This window comes from Parambassis ranga, chromosome 7 (genome assembly GCF_900634625.1).
Source record: "Parambassis ranga chromosome 7, fParRan2.1, whole genome shotgun sequence".
In the NCBI taxonomy this organism is placed as follows: domain Eukaryota; kingdom Metazoa; phylum Chordata; class Actinopteri; family Ambassidae; genus Parambassis; species Parambassis ranga.
The window spans coordinates 17286369-17309072 of record NC_041028.1 but is presented as its reverse complement, the minus strand read 5'-3'; the positions used below and the strand labels follow the sequence as shown (position 1 = coordinate 17309072).

The window sequence follows — 22704 nt, the reverse complement described above, 5'->3', positions numbered from 1 at the left end:
AGAGAGAGAGAGACATCCGGCGGAGCAGCGAGCAGACAGACGGACTGCGGGAGGAGTGTAGCCGGGCGCAGGGACAGCAGCAGCTCCAGGACACACCGCTGAAATGGGAGTCGAGATCGAGACTATCACCCCCGGTGACGGTAAAGCTGCTGCACGTGCTTGTCTTTGCATGTATTTTATATATAAAAGAAGCTGTAATGAAGAGCGCGTGGCGTGTCAGCTACATTAAAGCGGCTCGTGTCTGCTCTCTCCTCAGGGAGGACTTTCCCCAAAAAAGGACAGACGTGTGTGGTGCATTATGTCGGTGAGTGTCAAATAAGAAACTTACTTCCCTGCATGCATGGACAGATTCTGCACATTTCCTGTGGAGGCCGTGCAAGTAGGGGGTGGAGGGGGGGCACGGCTGGTGACCCCCCCCTCCACCCCCACCCCAATTTCACAAAAAAAACAAGAAAACACTCACATGCACACGCACACGCACAGCTAACACCGCCAGCCCGCGCCGGACAGCGGGCAGCGGAGCGCAGTGAAGCCGCAAACTGCACAGCGGACATTTTTTTGCAGCCTCGGAGCTCCCAGGCAGTGATTCCTCAGTAGGGCAAAGAGGCATGACTGGCACTCACATAATTTAACCCCTTCGTCTCATGACTGACTCTGTGGAAGCACGTTTGGCTGCTGGGATCATGTCCACAGCAGCATCAGCTATGGTGGTGGTGGTGGTGCGTCCCGGGGTTGGACTGCGCTCTGGATTCACCACTGCGTAAAATAATGCGCGCTTCAGTCTGGCCCGATCGCTCCACTAACAGCTCCATGAGGATCACATGTAAGCAGTGATCCTTATGGAGCTGTAGAAATAACAGAAAGAGGATAATGATACAAAAATAATCAGAGGGAGACGCAGACAGATTCCGCCGCAGGGTTCAGTCAGAGGCCCAGACAGACAGACAGACAGACAGACAGTCAGCGGGGTTTAAATCACGTCTGATTTGCAGCGCTTTTCTGTCTTTGTTGGAGTTTCTCTGGGGTCGGGTGGGGGGGTGGTGGCGTTTAGTTGAGCGGATTAAAACCGTCTGGGCGACTGTAATAATGTGACAGTGTTATTGTACAGTGACACAACATGCTCCCGCTGGACCTCCTACATCCACACTTAAATAATCCCAATAATAATCCCACAGACTCATAATATCAGATCTTTGATGCAGCTATAGGAGCAACAGTATTAAAGGGCGTGTGTTGCTTATGGATTCATGTACCAACTATATCCTCATCATTATAATAAGCTTCATTAGTTTTTCAATAGTCTCACAGACTGAATGTGGATTCAGGTCAGACGTGAATTTTCCATCAGTTAGTTCAGCTGTAAATCTAAAACTGTGACTAGGGCAGCATTGGATTTGATAGTATGTATTATATAGTATAAGATTGGCTCATCGGATTTGAAGTTCATGTCTCTCACTGAAAAGACGATCATGCAAAATTCATCCTACTTCCACCTCGGATTGTCTCGGACCAAGCATTATTTCCATTAGGTGGGTTCCTGTCGGTACAAGTAGCACTTGTGGTTCCCTCGTCCCTCAGTCAGCGGGCTATTTTTGAATGTGTTTTATGCCTGAAATAAGGTCACATAAATACACATGAAGATACCTCATGTGTGATTTGTTTATGTTTATTTATAAATATCTATTTATTTAGCTTATTTCTTTCGGCAATTGCGCTTCAGATATCTTTGAAGATTAGATGTGAAGATTATCTTGCTGAACAAAATGTGTTTGTATTAGAAACTTGTGTCAGTTGTGCTAATTGCCTGCAGTAATCCTAACTGGTTTATGGTGGAGGGAACCCATCAGATGTTAACTTCATGATCCATGCTACACTCTAAAAGTGCCGCTAGATTTAGCCCCATCAACTGATGTACAAAAAGTAAACGGAACCTCAATGCAGCTAGTTGCTCAACTAGGCTGGCCCAAAGCGCATTTGTGACATTTGTAGCTAATGTTAGCAAGTTAAAAAAACACACATCAATGCTACCACTTTATGCTGATATTTGACATTTGGCCGCTTTCAATAATGTAGATAAGCGGGTTGGCATGCTAACATTTGCTTATGTGCAATTCCTTAACTGGCCACTAGAGGCTGACTTTAAAAAAAAATGAGTCAATCTCCGTAAACTGCGCAAAAAAAACAGTAAAAGTCATCCACTTACATCTGAGTGAAAGTCTGCTTTGAGTGACTGGTTACAGGCTGCTAGCTCTGTCACCCATCGCTCTACCTATTTGCATATAATAATAAGCTGCTCTGGTGCCACGAAGATGGCACCATTTGTCAGTTGAAGTATAAATGTAAACAGGAACCCCCCCCCCTCCTGTTGCTGCTCCGAGCTGCGGATCGTTAGGTTAAATCCAGCAGCCGAACGCAGCATCAGCAGCAATGCTTCCCAGCCTGCTAGGCTGCATATTGGTCTGCACCTGTTGTCAGTTTGGCAAAGCTGGTCTCAGCTCAGTCTAGTCGCCTGGTGAGACAGACATAACTCACTCTGTAACACAAGCCTCGTTGCTTCCAGATTATGTAACCTGAAGTAAGAAGCAGGTTTAGGCCTTGCACACTGAAACATTTTTTAAGGCATCAGCCTGCTTTTTTTTTTATATCACACAATCAACAGGATTTCCTCTCTGTGCCGTCTCCCTTCCTGTCAGACTACAAAGCAGCCTTGAAATACGACATGAAACAGGATATTCCATTACACAACCAAGCTGCAGACATCTCTGCGGAGATCACAAGTGGGATTTTCTGGGACTTTGGACAGTCTCTGTCTGCAGGAAATGGTTGGCGTGCGAAAATGTCATCAGTGTGAAAAATCAGAGCTCGGATCAAACTTCTCAGCTCTTACTGTGATAATTCCATTAGGCTGCTGACTTGCTATGCCTACCAGAGGACACCCACTCCACTGCCTGGATTACAGGCTGCATCTTGCTATAGCCGCCCCCTGATGTTCCCATCGACATGTGCAATGTTGCCCCTGCATACACACACACACACCTCGCCACACTAGGCCCACACACACACACACACGTAGGGTGCTAATAACAGTAATAGCGCTGGCGTAAATAGTCTTGAAGGGGTGCTATTCTGCAGATTGATGCTTGCGTTTTCCTAACTGAAACCCACCCTGCAGACAGCTGCTGCGGCTATTTCTGAGATCCTTGGAATACCTTCATTTGCGCGCTCCTTACACACACACACACACACAGCAGGGATGATGGATGTCAGACCATCTTGTAAGATGTATTTTTCTTCTGATGGTTATTTTGAAATGTGAACCACAGCTTCTATATTTCTGCTGCAGGAGTCATCCATCCTCTGGTTTTACAGTAATTGAGCATGTTGGGAGCTAATGGTTTGAGCAGAGTAAAGGTGTGCATCAGCAGCTGCTCCACTTTTCCCCCTGTGTGTGTCCCTGTGTTCACAGGCTCACTGACAGACGGACGGAAGTTTGACTCATCTCGTGACAGGGACAAGCCTTTCCGGTTCAAGATCGGCAAGCAGGAAGTGATACGAGGATGGGAAGAGGGTGTAGTGCAGGTAGGATGGGATCTGCAGCCATGTCAGATTGATACAGTGGGATTAGAACCTCCCTGTTTCCACACACCACCTAGTGCTAATTTGGTAGGCTAACCTAATTAATTACACCCTTATTACTGATGTGGTTACATTTGGCCTCTATGTTGCATGGTTCAATCGCTTATAAGCAGTTTTTTTTTACATCATAACTTTTATACATAATATTATTAAAAAGCACCTCATTATGTTACTGTGTTAAACATCATCCCCTTAATTTCATAAAATAAAAAGCCTTTGTGTCATTGCAGGTGTAGCTGCTCACATTATCTATAAAATTGCATGGATGCACGGCTGACCTTAAATGTAATGACTCTCCCGACTATGAATAGCATCATTCTACGACCCATAATCCTTCACTTTGCAGCCTAACAATAACGGGAACGTTCCCTTCATATCACGTTAATAATCTGTGTATGATAACATAAATGTATCATGGAGTGGATAGAGTGGGACAGGAGCACCTGTCAAGTACATACAACAAGAGGCTGACAATAGAGCCTTATACAAAACAGTGATAATATACAGCAACAGTACAGAGCGGTCTGCAGACGTGCCTGCCTGTTAAGTGTCACCCTGTGCCAGTTGTTAAAAATGGACACAATATTTCAGCCAGTATATTAATATTCACAGTTTCTAAGCTTCTTAAACCACACGGCTGAATGAAAACTGCACACAGCTGTTCAAACACCAGCCACAGTTTACATCTCTCCGCAATGTTTTTGTCCTTTGGCCTGCAAGTCAACAAATAATATAATACTTCCACAGCATAAAGGCTGACCTTTATTCCATCTCGCTCACTAGTGCACACACACACACACACACAGACACACCAGCACTGACAGAGCTGCAGCTGGATGTATACTGCCTGACAAGAACCAGAGAGACACAGAACCACTCTCAGATGCGTGGATATTTACTTTTAAACATACAAATTATCCTATGAAAACATGATCAAATAAACAGATTCATTCATTTAGGAAATTTAACTTGTTACAAAACCTAGTTCAAAAAAGTAATCTGAGTACTTTAAAGTAATGTTGTAGTAAGGTTGTAGGTCATCATGGTTAGAAAATCAAAAAAGACCCCCTAAATTAATAATTTGCTCAAATTAAATAATTTAAAATTCATATAAATATAATAATTCATTTAAATAATGAATTAATTTGACAATATTCTGTACAAAAAAAAAATCTGCAGGACTGCTACAATTTATGTGCAGAGTACTGTATGAACACTGCACGGTAAGTGCTGTAAAAATGCAAATAGTTAACTAAATAAAGCATCTGAGCTTCTCATTTGTTTAGCATTAAGGCTCAAGTGGTGCTAAAAATGTCCAGTTCATTCCAGTTTTGTAAATCAAAGCAATTCAGATTTCATTTTTTTTTTAATCGTGACTTTCTAATTGGGTCAAACTGTACAAAGACATTTTGAATTAAACACTCTGCTTAGAGAAATATAGTCTAACTAAAAATGACAGAAAAACACAACATAAACTCAGTCTGAGCTTCAAGCGTACAGCAGGTAAACAGCGTGAACGTCCTTGTGAGGAGAGTGTGTCCTGGAGACACGCTGCTCATTCATTCTTCCGTGCTACAGCGTGCCTTTTAATGCATTCAAAAAACACGTCACGCAGCTAAGCAGCTTCAGCCGACATAATTGCTGTGGTAAGAAGGAAATCATGCTGCTGATAATGTTGTTCGTTCATCTGCTGAACTATATGAATTTATTGACATGGTTCCATTATCGAGTTTTCACTCAGCAAGCTTTCCATTAGCTCTGTGCGCACACACAGGTCCATATCTCACTTGCTCAGCCCCGCAGCACACTGATAGATCCAGTCCTCTGTACACTCAGTGGAATATTCAATATTTCTTTTCTTTTCAGGATTGCAGCATTGACTATAACAGGGGATCAGATTGAGATCTGGCCTGTTATCTGCAGCAGCTGCATTATGACCCATCATCTGCATCTTCCAGCCCTCATAACAGCCGCTTGTCTTTTCACACCTCCAGATGAGCGTCGGTCAGAGGGCCAAGCTGACCTGCTCACCCGACTACGCTTATGGAAACAAAGGCCACCCGGGCATCATCCCTCCTAACGCCACCCTCATCTTCGACGTGGAGCTGCTGGGCCTGGAGTGAAGCTCACCTGCAGCCTGTATTTATTACCTTTTTTTTATTGTACTACTTTATGCTGGGTTACATCATCCTCAGGGCTTATGTTGAATAGAGGCTTCTTCAAGTAGGTGAACGACTATATTTTAGTGTTAGCCTTTACTGGAGCATTAGCAGCTCTAGCAAGTTGTGGACGTGTTCACGGTAATCAGAGCTCAGCCAGTCAGGTCTGGTCTTGTTGTCCAGTAATGATGCAGCTGCTTTTGACAGTTATATTAGCACATCAGCTTGATATCTTGTTTAATGAGTGCATTATATGCATGTCTGTCTTTATTGTTAGAATTCAGAATATATATTGAAATCTGAGGGAAACAATTTCTGAGATCAAAGTTAGAATTTTAAAATACAGTAAGAATACTCATTTTCCTTTTAGTAGCCACAGGTACCAAATGAAAATAAAAATACTGACACATTCTCACCAGGTCCATGTAAATCCTACATCTGTGTGGGAGGTACTCGGTCTAACAGTAGCTCAGCAACAGAGAGGGGTAGTCTCTACACACTGTGGAATTATTCACATTAATTTGCAGGTAAAAATGACTGGTGCAACATCAGAGTGAAATATGAAATGTGTGTGTGAGTGATAATAAGTGTGTGTCAGCTCCGCTTCAAAGAGCCACGTAACAAAAGGAGGGAAATGAACGCTCTGTTTACTTTACACCTGGTGGAGGAGAAGACACCAACAACAACTGTTTTCAATCGTTTCACCGCAATTTTTTATTAATAGTGTGCGGAAGGGATGTTTATTTTTGGTCATGCTTAAAGCGCTAATGTGTGCGCCTGCAGGTGTCCGATTTCAGGCGTCTGCGCCCCGACTGATTTCTTATGGAGCAGGGAGGTCCGCTGCGGCAGCAATATCTGACATATTCCAAACACGTGCGTGTGTCTGTTTATCCACAGAAAGCACAAATTCAGTGTAACAGGTTGCATTTCTTCATGAATAGGAAGCAGCTTTTTAATCACAGGAATCTTGTGTAGCCACTTTGAAAACATAATGTTACACTTGAGAAGCGGAAAAAGCATCTTTCATGAAGCCGTTTATATTCTACTCTGACATCTGACCCTGAATATTCACAGCACTTGAATGTACATATAAAGAAAGAGATACATAGCTTTAATATAGTGAATACATTCATTGTGTACTTTTCACAGATATTGTGCTGTAATCAGTTTACAGGGCCAAACGGGAGCCTTGGTAAGCACGCTGTGTGACAGATCTAATAAACAACCTTTAGGAGGAAGCTGCCCGCCTGTATGTTTATGAGCTGCGGCGCACATTTATATTCATAGGAACAAATTCACTCAATGTTATTTTCCATATGATGACATCCTCACTGTCATTTCTGACAACACTGTTTGTTCTATGAGAGTGAATAGATGTCTGCTGGATCACGCTCAGACACACTCTTCTTCTTCTTAATGTCTGGTTAGAACAAACTAGACCTGACCTACAGACAGGAGCAGCCTTAGCTGTCCTAACTCAGCCTCTTGTTAGTCAGCAGTTTTTCACTATGGGTGCTGATCCTGATGTCATCGCTCATCACTGATCCACTTCCTATATTCTGATCTATTTACTATGTGTGTATTTCTACTGTGTGTAACTCCACTGAGCCATTATGCCGAAGAACAGAGAGGATGGAGAGTTAGAAGAGAGCTTTCTTTCCACACACACACTAGTTGTAGTCCTTCTTGAGCAAAAGCAGGTTTTAACACATGAATACCTGTATGTGTATTAACTATAAACACTCCAGGAGTTAGACCACAGGCATGCCACCTTATTATAATGACTTTAATGAAGGTGTGATTGTGTGTCTGTCCGTCTCTCTCTAACAACACAAGGTTGTGATCAATACGTAAAACTAAATGTGGATCGGTCAGATGTCAACATACAGGCGACATCCTTCACTGTCTGATATGAACATGAACATCACATGGTATAAATATCAGTATTTTAAAATGGGTTTTTCTCCCCTTCCTGTTGTCTTTACAGGTGACTTCCTTACCTGGGTAACCTGAGGAGAAGCTAGGAGAGTCTGCACTTGATTCTATAAGAGGCTCTAGTTTGTTGTTTCAGTACTTATTTCATCAGACTATGACAGGTTGTGTTGTCTCTGTGACTGATTTCATTATCATTTTTTTCCATCCTACTGTTCTTATGGGCCATAACCTTCCAGACCTCCACCTTCTTGATCTTCACTTTTTTTCAATAGCTTTTCTTTGTGATTTTTGAAGTGTTGGTTGTGCATGGTTATGCTGGGAAGTACAAAAATGCCAATGAACCACTAAAGCAGCAACATTCATCTCTTACCGAGTCGATGCGTACTAGTATTATTATGTTTGAGAGCTTGTTATATTTACAATCAAAAAGCACATATTTGTACCCTATCCACCTTGAAATTGGATCCAATAGAGTTTCTGTTGTACAGATAGGGCTTAATGTTCAATGGCTGCCTACGTGTGACACAGGAACTTTGCTCTTTGTATAGAAACACTGTGTTTTGTTTTGTTTTGTTTTGTTTCTGAAGAGGGATAATTGGCACCAAGGAGAACCAATCACAGCTGTAGATAGATCTAAAATGTGCCTAAATATTCTCACCAGAGACACACACACACACACACACACACACACACACACACACACACACACACACGGTTTACTACCTTGCCCTGTCTGCATGTTGTAGGCCCTGATGGAATCCTCTGTACGTCCAAAAAGAGCTTTGCATCCGGTTTGTGTTGTAAACGCCTTCTCATGTCGCCAAGTCTTTAAACCCCATTTAAAGCCATATATACACACACACAAGTCAGACGGTGCACAGATGGGATCTGTGTTAACGCACATCGATTGGGAAATGCTTGAAATTTACAAAAACGGGCCGAGGGATCAATCACATTGTGACCTCCTACCTGACCTTATTTTGTGTATCAATTGTGTATTTTTCAGAAACCAACTTTCTATTCAGCAACGTCGGTGTATAACCTGCGATGATAGATTTTCCTTTTGTGTGTGTGTGTGTGTGTGTGTTTGCCACTGTCAGTAAAAAAATACCACACTGCCTATATGAGGTAAAAAAAAATCTTAGTGGCTTTTGTATCTGAAATGAATAGTTTTAAATGGAGTTTAAATGAAGGAATACGCTGGCCTTGGCTGTCTGATATTGACCGTGGCTGTCGATGTTACATATTGGCCAAGCTGCAACTGGTGTGGCAGCAGTCCACCTCTGTACTGTGTAGTTATGTGCTGATACGTTACTGTATGCAGGCTAAACCAATGATGACATATTTAAAATAAAAAGAAGTGCTCTCCACCTGCCTATGGATTGTTTTTAACAACGTTTTTTTTTTTGCATTAATTAAAATGTTGTTTTATAATACTGCAAAGGACAGACAGATTGTATACAATATTTTTTGTATTGTAAATACAAATCCAGTTTATTACCATATATATCACAATGAATAACAGGCTGTTGTGTCACTATAAGGTGCTAATATGATGCCACGTACCTGGAATTCAGCTATGAGGTTGTCAAAAGTTAATAGTCTTCCTCTGAGCTAAAGGGTTAAAAAGCCACACTATTTACATATTGACAAAAAAGTGCACATGAAACTTGAAGCTCGGTGTCATTGGGTAACCTACAAACCTGCAAAATGCAAAGTCACTGTTAGTACGGTGGAATGAAGAGTGAAACCAACATCGTGCAGGTCTCACCAAAGCAGCTCTGACCTGTGGAGGCCTGGACTCCAGGGTTTAGCAGCATCACACCGCCTTCTTCTAATCTACACAGTGCATCCTGCTTCCTGTTCCTGGTAAGAGACAGGCACACCAAAGAAAAGCTGATCCATCACACTAGACCACTTTCTTCTATTGCTATGTGGTGCGGTTCGGATTCTGGATTCAGCATGGACGCCCTGACAGCTACACAACACACTGTGGATCACTGTGTGTTCTGACACCTTTCTATCAGAACCAGCAGGGACTGTTTCAGCTTGTTATGTTGGAATCAGACCACACGGGACATTCTTCACATCAGCCTCAGCCATCCATGGGCCCCCGTCTCTGGTTCACCTCTGTTCCATATGAACCACTTCATCTGTCCATTTTTCCTGCTTCTAACAGACATTTTGAGGACAAAATGTTCACTTCCTGTCTAATATATTCTATCCACTGATAGGTGCCATGGTAACTGGAGTATCAGTCTAATTCAGTTCAGTGGTGTGGCTGATCAGTATACATGTGTTGTGGTCATTTTGTATCATTCTTAGTCCCACAGACATCAATTTAAATTGAAAAATACACAACTTAAGTAAATTTGCAAACTGTAAAACTGTAAAATTATAAATAAGGTATAACATTTATTTATTTATTATTATTTGTGATTCTAATGTTGTAAAGGGACACTTTGCTCTGTGTACAAAGGGCAGGAAGTGCTGCTTTACAGTGGTGTTTATTTTTTACTTTAGATTTTTGGATCTGTGCATATTTAGACATAATAGGATAAAAATGTTTATTATTTTTTATGATGACTGAAGCTGAATAAATTATGTTTTTTATCCTGAACACACACATTAGAAGAACAAAACATAGCCACCACGTCATGATCACCACGTCATGATGTTTGTAAAAAGCGTTTAAATGATTATTGCGACTTAAAGCTCGTGAGATCGAGACGGGGCGTGGCTTACAGCGTCAACATTGATTGACGTGTTCGCACGACCAGGAAGCCAGCAGTGACATCACTTTCCAGAAGTCCCCTTCAACGATAGAGCCAGAGCCACGAAGAGTCCGAAAAATAACGGAGTAAAGTCGCCGTCTCAGAGAGTTTGAGCTGATATCACAACAAAAACCTTAAAGGTGAGACTGTCTTCCTCAGATTCAAATAGCAAACCTGTTTTTTTTCGGTAACGTTTACATCCATATGCGTGTGAATGGTTTGGTTCACCTAACGAGCTAACGTCGTTTCGGCTAGCTCGTCCGCCTCCCCGCTGTTTATGTCTGAACAAAGACGGTCTGCTTAGCTTTTCGGCTTGTTTTGTGGCCACACCGCACAGTGGGTTATAATGTTTTCATCAGTTCGGCAGCATTTCCTCTTCTGTAATAACATGCTAACAGCTGGTTTATTTTTAATGACGAGCGGTAACGTTAGCTAACGATACTGTGTCGTAACTTAATCAGTCATATGATTGGGAGGTAACTCTACTTCCTCATTAAGACTATACCCGTACATTTGCTGTTATTTAACAATTATGTGGATATTAAGGATAATCCTAATCTATTTTGACTAAGCTAAGACTAGTTAAGCCTTGCGTATTATCTCTGAGGAGTCCATGTGTTGTTGCAGTGTTCCAGCAGAGTACGGTGCCTGTTTGTTTTAAGGGTAATGGTGTTTTTTTAGACGTTTTCCATAAAAAGCAGCACATTATTAAGGGTGTGGGTATTTTCCCCGGTGTACCGCTGTCAGTCCGTCCTCCATCCGCCTCCTCTTTTCCAACCATGTCAGTAGACCGGAATAAAGCTGCCAAGAAGACCACATTCTTGGATCGGACCAATTCGTTCAGGCTTACTGAAGTTAGCCCTCTTTAGAGCTTCCACCAAAGCTTTTTGTTTGCTAGCTTCATGCTTCCAGGCTGAATAACAGAGGTGGAAAGTAAATGTTCGGGTACTTGCAGTTAAGTAGAGTATTTCTATTTGGTTTCAGTTCACACAACACCAGCTTTATGTTGTAGCACTAGTAGCAGCTACATTCCTTTCCCATGAGTTCACGTGTATTATTCCTAATGTAATGTCTATGAGACTACAAAACAAAAACAGTGTGAAGTAAGCATACAAACCTGTATTCCTATCCAGCTTAAATTGGAATAAATGAATCTCTAAATGAACTCTTATTAAATGAAATGAGTCATTAGAGCGACGGTGAATTCACTGGCAACATAGTGGGATTTTGACTCCTGGGGTATTTTAGTGGAACGATACAGGAACTAAGTTTACTGTGTAAAACAGAAACCAAAGAACCACTGCTCTTATTGTTGGCAAAGACGGTAGTCTTTACAGACAGGGGCTGTGTTGAAAATGAAGAATTTCTTGTTAAATAAACATCTAGTTTCCTACATTTCATGAGTTTTCGGGAGTGTCATATTTACTTTCTAAACTTTGCCCATGGTGTAATTTAAAAAGCAGAATAAAGACCAAATGTAAAATACTTCACTAAAAATCAAACATTTGTTCCTCTCAAAAGAAAAAAAAATCCTTAAGTTGGAAAACATGATTTTAACAGTATGTAAAATGGCTGCAACTAAAGAATCTGAATGTAGAGACGAGCAGAAAAGTTCAAAGAATGTCAGTTGTCCAATTTACTGGACAGTTACACGGGTAGAAATGACTCAAGGTTTAGGCCATGTCACCACAAGAGCTGCCCAAACACTCATTTTTTCCAGGCCTGTTCACTTATACCTCCATCTTGCTACTCAGCATGATTGAAGAATATAAAGCAAGCAAACAAACAAAGCTGAAACGTAAACAGTAGAAGGTATAAAATGCTCCTCTGTGTCTGTCAACACAGTGCTGCTTTTGTCTGTGAGGACTGGGAAGAATAGACTAGAGTAGTTAGCTGAAGTAGCTGGGAGAGTGAGATGTGGCAGTAATGCGATTGTGGACAAGTGCTTACTTTTAGAAAGACAGTGTAGTTTTTACTCACTGGTGTCAAAATGAATGTCCGAGCACACATCCTACCACTATGAGAAACTGATATGTCAGTGTCAACAGATTCTGTTGTCATGTGTGAAATTGTGGAGGATGGAGGAGGTTTTTCAGAGTCTACTTAGAATATGGTTGTAATTTTTTTGTTTCTAAGTCATCCTCCTCACGTATTGAGAAATTGTGTGTTGTGATTGTGACATTGTGGTCGTTTTTCTTCTTCTTTTTTTGCTTTATGTTACGTCATTGTGGCATTACTGACATGACCAGTCAACATTAATACTCAGGAAACTCAAAGTTTATTTTATACATCATTTTCTCCCTAATACCTTCTAAAGTGTCTTTTTGTTCAGATGTTAATAACCAACACACCCCCCACACGGATGACTGATTGCTATCCTAAAGTACATGTGATTATCATGTGGCCATAGGCAACACAAAGGACTCCACAGCAAGATAGGAAAGCATTACAACAGTGAAGTCTCCCCCAGCAGATATTGGAAAGAATTCCACTCAGCCGAGAATCCGTGATACGTTTAGTCATTGTGCTCCTTACGACCAAACTAAGCACTGGAAGGAAGTAACAGGTGGATTTGCACAGACATACATTTAAATGTGGAATTGTCCGGTTTGTTTGTTTGTTCTTTCGGCTGCTGTTCTACAGTGTGAGTGAAAACATGCACTAGTCTGTGACATATTCAGTCACAGGTTCATTTAAACAGACACATTTTTTTTAACTTGAAATAATCACTGATGTGACTTTCCTGGACTTATTTGTCCTGTTTAATTTTAATGTTGACATGCACTGCTCTGTGACCTGAAGATAAGAACATTTGAAGGACAAAGTTACTTTAAATGTTTGCTTCGTTATTATTTTGAAGCAGTTTGTGCTGTTATCAGTAAATATTTCAAACATGGCTGGTTGGTGACTCATCACTACTTACCAGCTTAACCTGTTAGAATGAAGTCGTTAACTTGACTGATGATTTGTCAGTATCATGTTGGAACAATGTGGTGATTTAGAGTCAAAAACATGTCAGTGCAATTGTCATCAATTAATCGTCAAATTAATCGTTATCGGCTAAATGCCACAATTAATCGCGATTAATTGTTTTGCCAATATCGCCCAACCCTAGTGTGTGGCTGGAAGTTGTTTGTTGTGTGGGTAATATTAAGATCTGCTGCTGAAGTGAAAACAGACCTCAGTTCGGTGAACAATGGAAGCTCCTACTGCCGTTTTTTGTGGTCCCAAAGCTGTCCTTTACATCCACACCCACATTCTTACTGATCTCTGACCTGTACAGTTAAATTATTGTAGACCAACTTTACATTGCACAAAGACGTGTAGATTTAAAACACTTATTGTGCAACGTATGACTGCATTATACACTTAAGTACACGCATTTATTACTTGAAACTTGGAAGTGGCCACTACATTTAAATCCAAAGGAAGGAAGTTGGCATTAAATCACATAAATGACAGACTACAGACTTACAGTGTTGGGACCTGTCAGCACGGTGGTGCGTGTCTGTGCCTGTTTGCATAACCTCAGCTGTCAGCTGACTTATCTCGCATTTCCTTTTTCTGCTTAACTTTGTAGTGTTGGACTTCAGAGTTGTCTTTTTGTTTTATTGTCATATGATAGGGGCCATAACACATCAGTTATGGTGTTATGCATGCTTACTCACGTATAATGTGTTGCAGCAGTGTGTCCCTGAGCAGAATGTCTTATATTAGCTCTTTGTGTCATTTCTTGCTGCATCACAAGCATTAGCATCCCTATCAGAGCTATTTGATTTGGTTGAAGGTAATGTCAGGAGGTTGGTGAGGCCTATCAGGCAGGGTTGTTATGTCATCCCCCTCTTATTAAAGGCTCTCATCTCACAGCTGTTTGTGTTTTCTCCTCAGCATGTCTCTGTATCCATCCCTCGAGGACCTTAAGGTCGACAAGGTCATCAAGGTAAGATATGGTGTCGATGAGATTGGGCTTGAAATCACAACTAAGAAATATAAAGTATAAGTCTGAATGGAATGTGTGCGTTTTGGGAACAAGGAAGTAGTAAATGTAAAGTCGTGGATATCACAGCCTTATATCAGTTTTTTTTTAATTTGCCCTTTATGCCACCAAGTTAAATAAAATCAATGAAAACACTGTTGAACAACTCCAGCATCACATTTGCATGCCATTCTGTAGATATCACATATTACTGTTTGTTGCAGGTTAATGTGTCAATAGTAGAAGACTCATCTAGATAACAGACAAAATTACTTCTTTCAATACATTCTTGTTGACCACTACTGCCTCTTCAGTAGTGGAAGTCCAACTTCAAGTGATCCCACAGTTCACTGCTGCGTCTGATTACCTTCCAGGCTCAGGCCCAGTTTGCCCAGACCACAACCCCAATGCCAGCCATCACTGAGGGAATCTACCCGCCTCAGACATCCACTGCTGGGATGCCGGGATCAAGTGAGTCTTGCATGTAGTTTTTATAAAGTATTTTTTACTTCATACGCAAATGTTTTTTGCAGCAGGACAACAGTGTCTACTGTCTTTTCTATGGTCCATTAGCCCCTTTTCTCCTATTTTTGTAGGCTGGATATTTTGGTGTCTCGCTGTGGGGGGTCTTTGGTTCTGAGCTTTAGAGAAAAAAGTTCATTTGAATGAAGAGCAGATAAAAGACTTGTGAAGCGGGCAAGAGGAGGAGCTGTAGGGTCTTACAGTATTAAATAACAGGAGTAAATGGGCCGCACACACCGTGTATGACTTCTTTTGAGTTTTTGACTCTTCTGTCATTTTTTTGTCTGCTCTTCTATTTGCAACTTTTTCTCGGTTTGTGTGAAAGTAGTCCTAAACTTTACAGCAATCCAAACAGAAGAAAGGGGAGAGAAATGGGGCATCCACAAAAGAATGCGAGTTTGAATCTTTAGAGATTAGAAAACACTGTTTGTCCTTATCTTCATCCCCTTCTCCTCCATTATTCCACTCTCCCACTCATTCACTTCGTGTTCTCTCGGTTTTGATGCAAAGTCCTGTGGGCTTTTGCTCTTTTGTTTTTACCTCGGCTGTGGGTCACCATGGAGACTTGCTCTGGCAGTTGAGCTGGGACAGGACAGGATGGAGAGAAAAGAGAACAGAAGGAGCTGAAAAGATGGAGGGGGAGGGGGAAGAGGAGGAGGAGGAGGAGGGCCAGAGACCGGGTGGTGTAGGAGGAGACAGAGGTAAAGAGTAGGGGCTTGATTGACCCAGACACTGCACAGCAGCCTAGGTGAACGCACAAATGCTGTCAATTACTGCTGCTGCATTCCAGTTGCCAACACATATCTTGTTGCAATAGACTTCATCCAGTCAAGGTTTCCTTTTATCACTTTTGTAGGTGCAAAGTCTGCACACATTTTTTCAAAGCTACAGAATTATTTAAATATTGATTCGACTCAGCCTCTAGCATCAGTCAGTCTCATAATTAGCCAATGGAATGTCTCAGGAGACACGAATCTGCATTTATGGGCTTACTGTAGAAATAAGAAGTTGAGGTCATGGAGCGTCTCTGACAGCTTAGTAATGACTTGTGTAAGACAAGAGGTAAAACAAAATGAGTTGTTTTTTATTTGCCTTAGTGGGTAGATGTTGAGCAGGCATGTGTGGGAGAGGTGAAGGGAAAGAAAAAACAAGAGAGTTTAGAAATGGATACAGCAGCCAACTGGTATGACTAGGCCTTCCCAGGTCTGAAGCACATTCACTGTGTGTTATTAGATCCACAACATATTACGGATATTTGTGTCTCTTGTCATTTTTTCATACCATGAACCAGATCTGCAGTGGAGCATTTCTAAATGCCTGGGTGGAGTATCGGTATGGTTCAAGGCATTTATTCATGCCATGTTGACTTAAGACTAACTCCACCTGGCACAATCACTGCACAGTCATTAATGTATGAAAGCAAGCAAGGTCAAAGGCACTGAGCTGCTACATGGTACTTTTTTTCTCCAGGTTCACCAGCATACGTGGCCCAATTGCCCAGTTTGTGTCATTTCTGCTTTTATCTCTTAAAGACCGAATGTAGTAGTTGACCATGAATTGCCATAAAATAGGTTTACATACTGATTCTCATCAACAGGTGTTGAGTAGGGATGAATCTAAACAGTTCCACTATCTTGTTAAGCCAAAGCCATTGCTAATTGGCAGTCTTGTGACAAATACATTTTGCAGGTGTTGGGCTACAAATCAAATAATTGCGAAATAATCTGACCTGTCATTAAGTCTGTGTAAGACTGCAAATACATCAAACTGTAAGGTTTTTACATTAATATATGTGAAAAAAGGCTGGAATCACAAACACTGCTACAAGTAGCCAGTGGCTGCTGATGCTAATCTTCCTTTGCCTGGATAAATTGATGCTAGCAGTCAAGAAGAACCAGTTTTATCATTTGCATTAAACCCTTGTGTGTATATTTATAGCTAAATAAACAAAATGTGACGGCAAATAATTCTGTACTAAATTGTAATGGCCTTGCCATCATAACAAGAAACTGCATGCAGATACCAGGCAGGTTTTACTGCACTCTCTGCAGAGTGCTCTTTGTCAACAGTCTACAAATGGATGGCTTAATGTGGGTTAAGTATGGCCCCAGTGTGATGGATGGAATGAATAAAATATGAAGTGCTGGAAAGAGTGAGATCAGCTGAAAAGACAGAGGTGGTATGTATAACAGGGTTTGTGCACCTGTGACTGTGAATGGTGACTGAAAAGCAGGGGAAGGTGCTGACAAAGCCATAACAGGGACTTATACACTGTAGGTATTAGCATATTGTATTCATTATGTAACCTAAAGATAAACTCCTGTTCTTTCTCCTGCCAACCACCTGCCCTTCACTCCCTCTGTCCTCCCACCTGTTCGGCCTGCCTCCATCTGCCCCCGTTCACCTGTCTCCTCTCTTCCCTCTGCCGCTCTGTTCTCACAGGTTTGTACCCGAATCTAGAGGAGCTGGGCGATTACATGGGGCTTTCCCTCAACAGCGATGAAGTGCAGAAGAACCTGGCCCTCCTGCCCGTGGCTGACAATGTAAGAGTTTTTTATTGTTGTGATGCATGTGTCATCACTACATGTGTGGGGTTTCATGGTCACACCATTAAACTGCATCATTACAGTTCTCTAGCAAAATAAAAAAAAACCTTTTTGTGGATGGAAGGATCCATCAGAGCACGACAGTGCTGTGTTGCTGGTAATCCACAGAAGTGAATGATTCACCACAGGCCTGGAGCACTGTGTGTGGGAGTGTGTGAGCTCCTTCCTCCCCTCCAATAAATGTGTGTGTGGATGTTGCAGCACCGAAGCTAGCTGGCATTTACCCATCTGTTCGCTGATACCTTGACCGCTACTCTTAGTTTTCTAATGATTTGAATACTTTGTTAACATGAAAGCATATTAATAATAATGTTTTCAAAAGAAGTGCCTGAGGCATTCCATTGGTGGTGCAGATGACATTGATTCCTCCCACATTGCTTTTAACACTTGCTGTATTTTAATGTTCCTCCTCTCTTCCTCTCACCTCTCCTTCACCCCTTTCTTGTTCGTTCTCAACCCACCTCACGCGTTATCACTGTCTGCCACCCTCTCTACAGCAAGTGGCGCTGGCTTCCGGCACAGGTGTCGCCGGGATGGTGCGGCCGGTGACGGGGGCGGACGTCGGAATCAGGAGGGCAGAGATCCGCCCTGGGCTGCGAGAGATCATCCTCTGCAAAGACCAGGATGCGAAAGTGGGACTCCGGCTCAGGGCTATCGACAATGTGAGTCAACATCGCACGTTGTTTGATGGGCTCGAGGCGTTAATTATTCAGTAATCGGATGACAAAGGAAATCCACACCACTATATTACACAAGAGCACACTCATATCTGGGTCAAAGGCTCAGAAGGTGGAAACATCACATGACTATGTCAACTAACAATATATCAACAACAGAATCAGACCTCGCAGGATTTTTGTCTCATCAGATCAGGTCTGATGAGGTCATAGCAAGCTGATCCACTAATAATAATATCTACCTGCATGATTTCATGCATTCATAAAGTCATTGACATTAGGAAACAAGAATGAAAGCAAACAATGGCCTTTGAAGCAGCATGTTATTCAGTCTGCAGTACGTTAAATCCACAGATGAGTCCTTGACTCTTCTCAAGTAGCACTTTTGTTTTCTCCCCACTATCACTCGTCTTGTGTCCTTTCTTTCTCTTCCTCCTCGGAGTCGCCCTTGAGTGTTTTATCTGTTTCCTGTTTCCTCAGGGAGTGTTTGTCCAGCTGGTGCAGGCTAACTCCCCTGCCGCCCTGGCTGGGCTGCGCTTTGGGGACCAGGTCCTTCAGATCAATGGGCAGAACTGCGCTGGATGGAGCGTGGACAAGGCTCACAAGGCTCTGAAAGCTGCAGCCGAGACCCACATCGAGTTGGTGGTCAGAGACAGGTATGGAGCGATTCATACATTTCTTTCTGTAAAACTCAGGACCTTGCTGGCCACTGACAGCCACCATGATGATAATTGTACCTTAGTGACTGTTACCAGTGTAATTTTATAGATGCAGTAACGTCTGTCATACATTCAAAGGTCACTTGGTGTCTTTAGTGTTTTATAACTTAGTGTTCAAGCATTGTGTGTTTACTTGAAATGTTTGGCTCCCTCTGGTGGCTGTTGTTCACATTACAGTTCAGCTCTCCACTTTGATGAACACCTCAGCAAATAGAATTGCGGCACATTTTCTGTCATCATCACACATCTGTTCATGTCTCCAGGCCATTTCAGCGCACCGTCACCATGCACAAAGACAGCTCAGGCCACGTGGGCTTTATCTACAAGTCTGGTAAAATCACCTCCCTCGTCAAGGATGGCTCTGCTGCCCGCAACGGCCTGCTGACTGAACATTACATCTGTGAAATCAATGGACAGAACGTCATCGGACTCAAGGTCAGACATGTTTTGTGTGTCTAAATATAGTAGTTGACAAATTTGTATGATACTTGTATCAAGTTATTTCTCAGATGTTGGTCACTAACGTAAAGAACAATGATTGGATGAACACAGAACATGTGTGTTTCCTGTAAATATTTTGGCGGCTGATTTGAAGTTTGCAGCGGGATGGATGGTCCTATAATAAGCAGAAACTAATGAAACGTGGGGAGAAGCTGCAGTTTTATGTAAGTGCAGCGCTCTGTGAAGTGTTGAGTAGCTGTCAGTCTGGTGTTTGCTGCAGTCGCTGTGTAGATTCGGTCATAGAACATGTTGATAGTGATGTATTTGGTTTGTCAGCTCGTCGCTCGTTTCTTTTCATGCACTGGAAGGCACAAAGCGAATGCCCTCTGGAGTCTGAGGTCGCAGAGGTTAGGTTATATAATGATGGCGAAAAATTCAGAAACAAAACATCTTTCTGTTGAAGAGTGTGTGACTGAGCTGACACTGACCTGTAAAACCAAAACACAGTAACTACGTGTTTGAGCTGAATTTAGTTAGTATTTATTTATTTTAGATTTATACACATGCAACTGTAAATAGTGGCCAATCTGCAGTGAGCAGGCTACTGAAGGCTGATTTTGCACCTTAGTTTTGTTTTTGTGATATTTAAAAACTTAGCATGACAGAAATTTGTTATGCCACACATAATATTGAATCAAATTGAAACACTGCAGTATTGGTCTTACAGCACATGAGTAGAAAAACCAGTGGAGAAAGACTGTTCCTCACACTCTTACTCTGATGCATTAAATACACGAGGTGCTAACACATCACTGTCCCTGTGAATTCCAGGATTCTCAGATCAAGGACATTCTGAGCACCTCTCCAACCGCCATGACCATCACCATCATGCCCAAGTTTGTCTATGAGCATATGATTAAGAGGTAGGTCAATGAGGATGATCTAGTAACCTTATGAATGGTATTTATAAATGACATCTTCAGTCCACCAGTCTGATGGAAACATTGCTCACATGTTTGATTTGAGACACCATGTGTCACGTCTGTTATCGGCTTGCAAAGTGTTGTCAGTGTTTGTCATAGATTCCTCACTGCTTAATGTAAAGCAACAATGTGAGCACTACAGTCAAAAATACTAGGAATGTAATTAACATTGCAGGTAATTACATTGTAATAACATTACTACCAAACTGCTTAGATCACCAGTATCTCAAAAAATTATTTGAATCCCGACGCATCACTTTAATCAATGTGCTTTTTTTTTGCTTCCCTCGCAGGATGTCGACTGGTCTCTTGAGGTCAGCCATGGATCACTCTGTCCCAGAGGTGTGAGCACCAGGAGGACGACTGTAAACTGTCAGGGTGTCTACAATACAGAATCTCTCTCCCTTCTTGTCACTCATATCTCTTTCCCTCTGTCCGTCTTCATACCTCCTACATCACAGTCATCATCATTACCCTTTCTCATCTTTAACATAATCTTAAGATGCCTTTTTTCTATTCCTGACCTTTTCTACATTCTCCTCATCTCTGTTGACATGAGTACTTTTTATATGTTAACCGTGTAGTCTTTATTTTTTCTTGATTTGTATTTGAGATCATGGACAGTACAAAATGTTTCTTTTTTAAAGCCATGCACACTATTGTGAGTCCAGAGCTTCCTCCGTAGTGTGGACACGAGTCAACAACAGTTTTTTTCAAAATGCTGTAAAAGCCGACGGGCAGCCCTCAGAGTCCTATCATGCAGATGTAGAGCCGCGCTCCCAGTCCCTGCACTCAGGCCCCGAATGTGTAAATAAGCAGGGGTATAGAAAAAGTCTGCACACATTTTGACCAGTAGAACGGATTGGTTTTAGCAAATTAGCTTTTTTTTATTATAGTAAATAAATAGTGGTGTTACTATTAATATAGTAATAGTGTTTTTTTCTCTTAAACGTTTACAGTCTGTAGATTCTAACTCGCAGGTCAGTTAAAACGTAGCAGTTTCCAGGTTCTCTGAGAGACGGCGCTGTGTCATTGCAAAACATTTCCAGCCTCTGATGTGTTGATAAGGTTGTGGGAAAAATACGTGCACATTCCAGGGCAAAGTGAAGGGACGGGGGGGGGGGGGGGCAGCAGGTAGATGCTCGCTGCCCTATGCACTATACGCCAAAAGAGCTAAGAGATGCTGACAGACACCAGTAGGCAGGATCCTAGCACAGCAGGTCACAGGGAGGCTGTCGTACGGTCTTGTGCTTCAAATGATCATTTGTTGAGGGAGTATTTGTTCGGAGGGGTCTGTGCTCGGTGGACCCACTAAGTGCACTTTCCATTACCTTATAAGAGGTCTTTCCTGTATCCATTTCAGCAGTTAAGGTTTTTTTTAATGTGTTTGTGGTGCCTCATGTTAATGAGAGAACTTGTGTAATGAAACCGCTAAATAGAGAAACTGCTTAAATTTGATGCTGAAAATCATCTGCACAAATTGAAGCCATTTAAATTCTACATCAGTGAACCTGCTGTCCTCTACATGTTGTTAGGGGCTTGCCCCTTGCCCCCCCCCCTGTAATATTCCTTCCTTGGCTGATGAACACAGTGAGACTGAGCAGAGCTCACAGTTGTGAATTTCTACTTGTTATATAGAATTTGTCCTTTCAATGCTGTTCATGTTCGGATGCATGTTTTCTCTTAATTTTCTAGGTATGCAATCTGATAAACATCGCTGTCATTCTGTAAAAATAAATGCTAAAAGTTTATATACGAATGTAACCAAGATAATATTGTTAAACAAATAAAGTTTCTTTCTGGTCACACACAGTAAGATGTCCTCATCTTTACCTCCAGGGAATTATACTACTTTATGTCTGTGCATAGATCTGGTTCAAATTTTGGAAACCTGTCTCAGGGCCACAGGCCTGCATAGAGACTTCCAAATGTTCTCTACCCGCTCATCGACAATGCTGTTATTCACATTATTTTATGATCAATTTTAAAATATGGTTTCATCTTTCAGTTCAATTCAAAAAAAATTTATTTATATAGTGGTTTTCACGGCTTCTGCTGCTTCATCTTCTTCATCAGGGTCAGATCTGACCACTGGGAGGCGCCTCCATGACAGAGCTGGCCAGAGAAATCAACGCACTACTGCCCCAGCATGCAGGGGTTCTGGCAGAATTGATCCCTGACCCAGCCTCCCCCGAACATTCCTCCTCCCATTCATCGACCGTTTCACTCATCCGAACACCAAGGCTCAACCAGCCCTGCTTAAGAGGGGACCTCTA

At 42.0% G+C, this 22704-nt stretch overlaps 2 protein-coding genes across 2 annotated transcripts; both read left to right on the top strand.

Annotated features, from left to right (window-relative positions):
• Positions 1 to 9100, top strand: fkbp1ab (FKBP prolyl isomerase 1Ab). The gene is made up of 5 exons (XM_028410896.1): positions 1 to 140; positions 257 to 304; positions 3467 to 3579; positions 5631 to 5775; positions 7783 to 9100. The coding sequence occupies exons 1-4, from the start codon at positions 104 to 106 to the stop codon at positions 5757 to 5759; spliced, it is 327 nt and encodes a 108-aa protein (XP_028266697.1). The 5' UTR covers positions 1 to 103; the 3' UTR covers positions 5760 to 5775; positions 7783 to 9100.
• Positions 9101 to 10489: 1389 nt separating this feature from the next.
• sdcbp2 (syndecan binding protein (syntenin) 2) lies at positions 10490 to 22240 on the top strand. The gene is made up of 9 exons (XM_028409536.1): positions 10490 to 10644; positions 14393 to 14444; positions 14855 to 14951; positions 17445 to 17545; positions 18106 to 18270; positions 18766 to 18941; positions 19268 to 19439; positions 20277 to 20368; positions 20722 to 22240. The coding sequence occupies exons 2-9, from the start codon at positions 14394 to 14396 to the stop codon at positions 20774 to 20776; spliced, it is 909 nt and encodes a 302-aa protein (XP_028265337.1). The 5' UTR covers positions 10490 to 10644; position 14393; the 3' UTR covers positions 20777 to 22240.
• Positions 22241 to 22704: the final 464 nt, after the last annotated feature.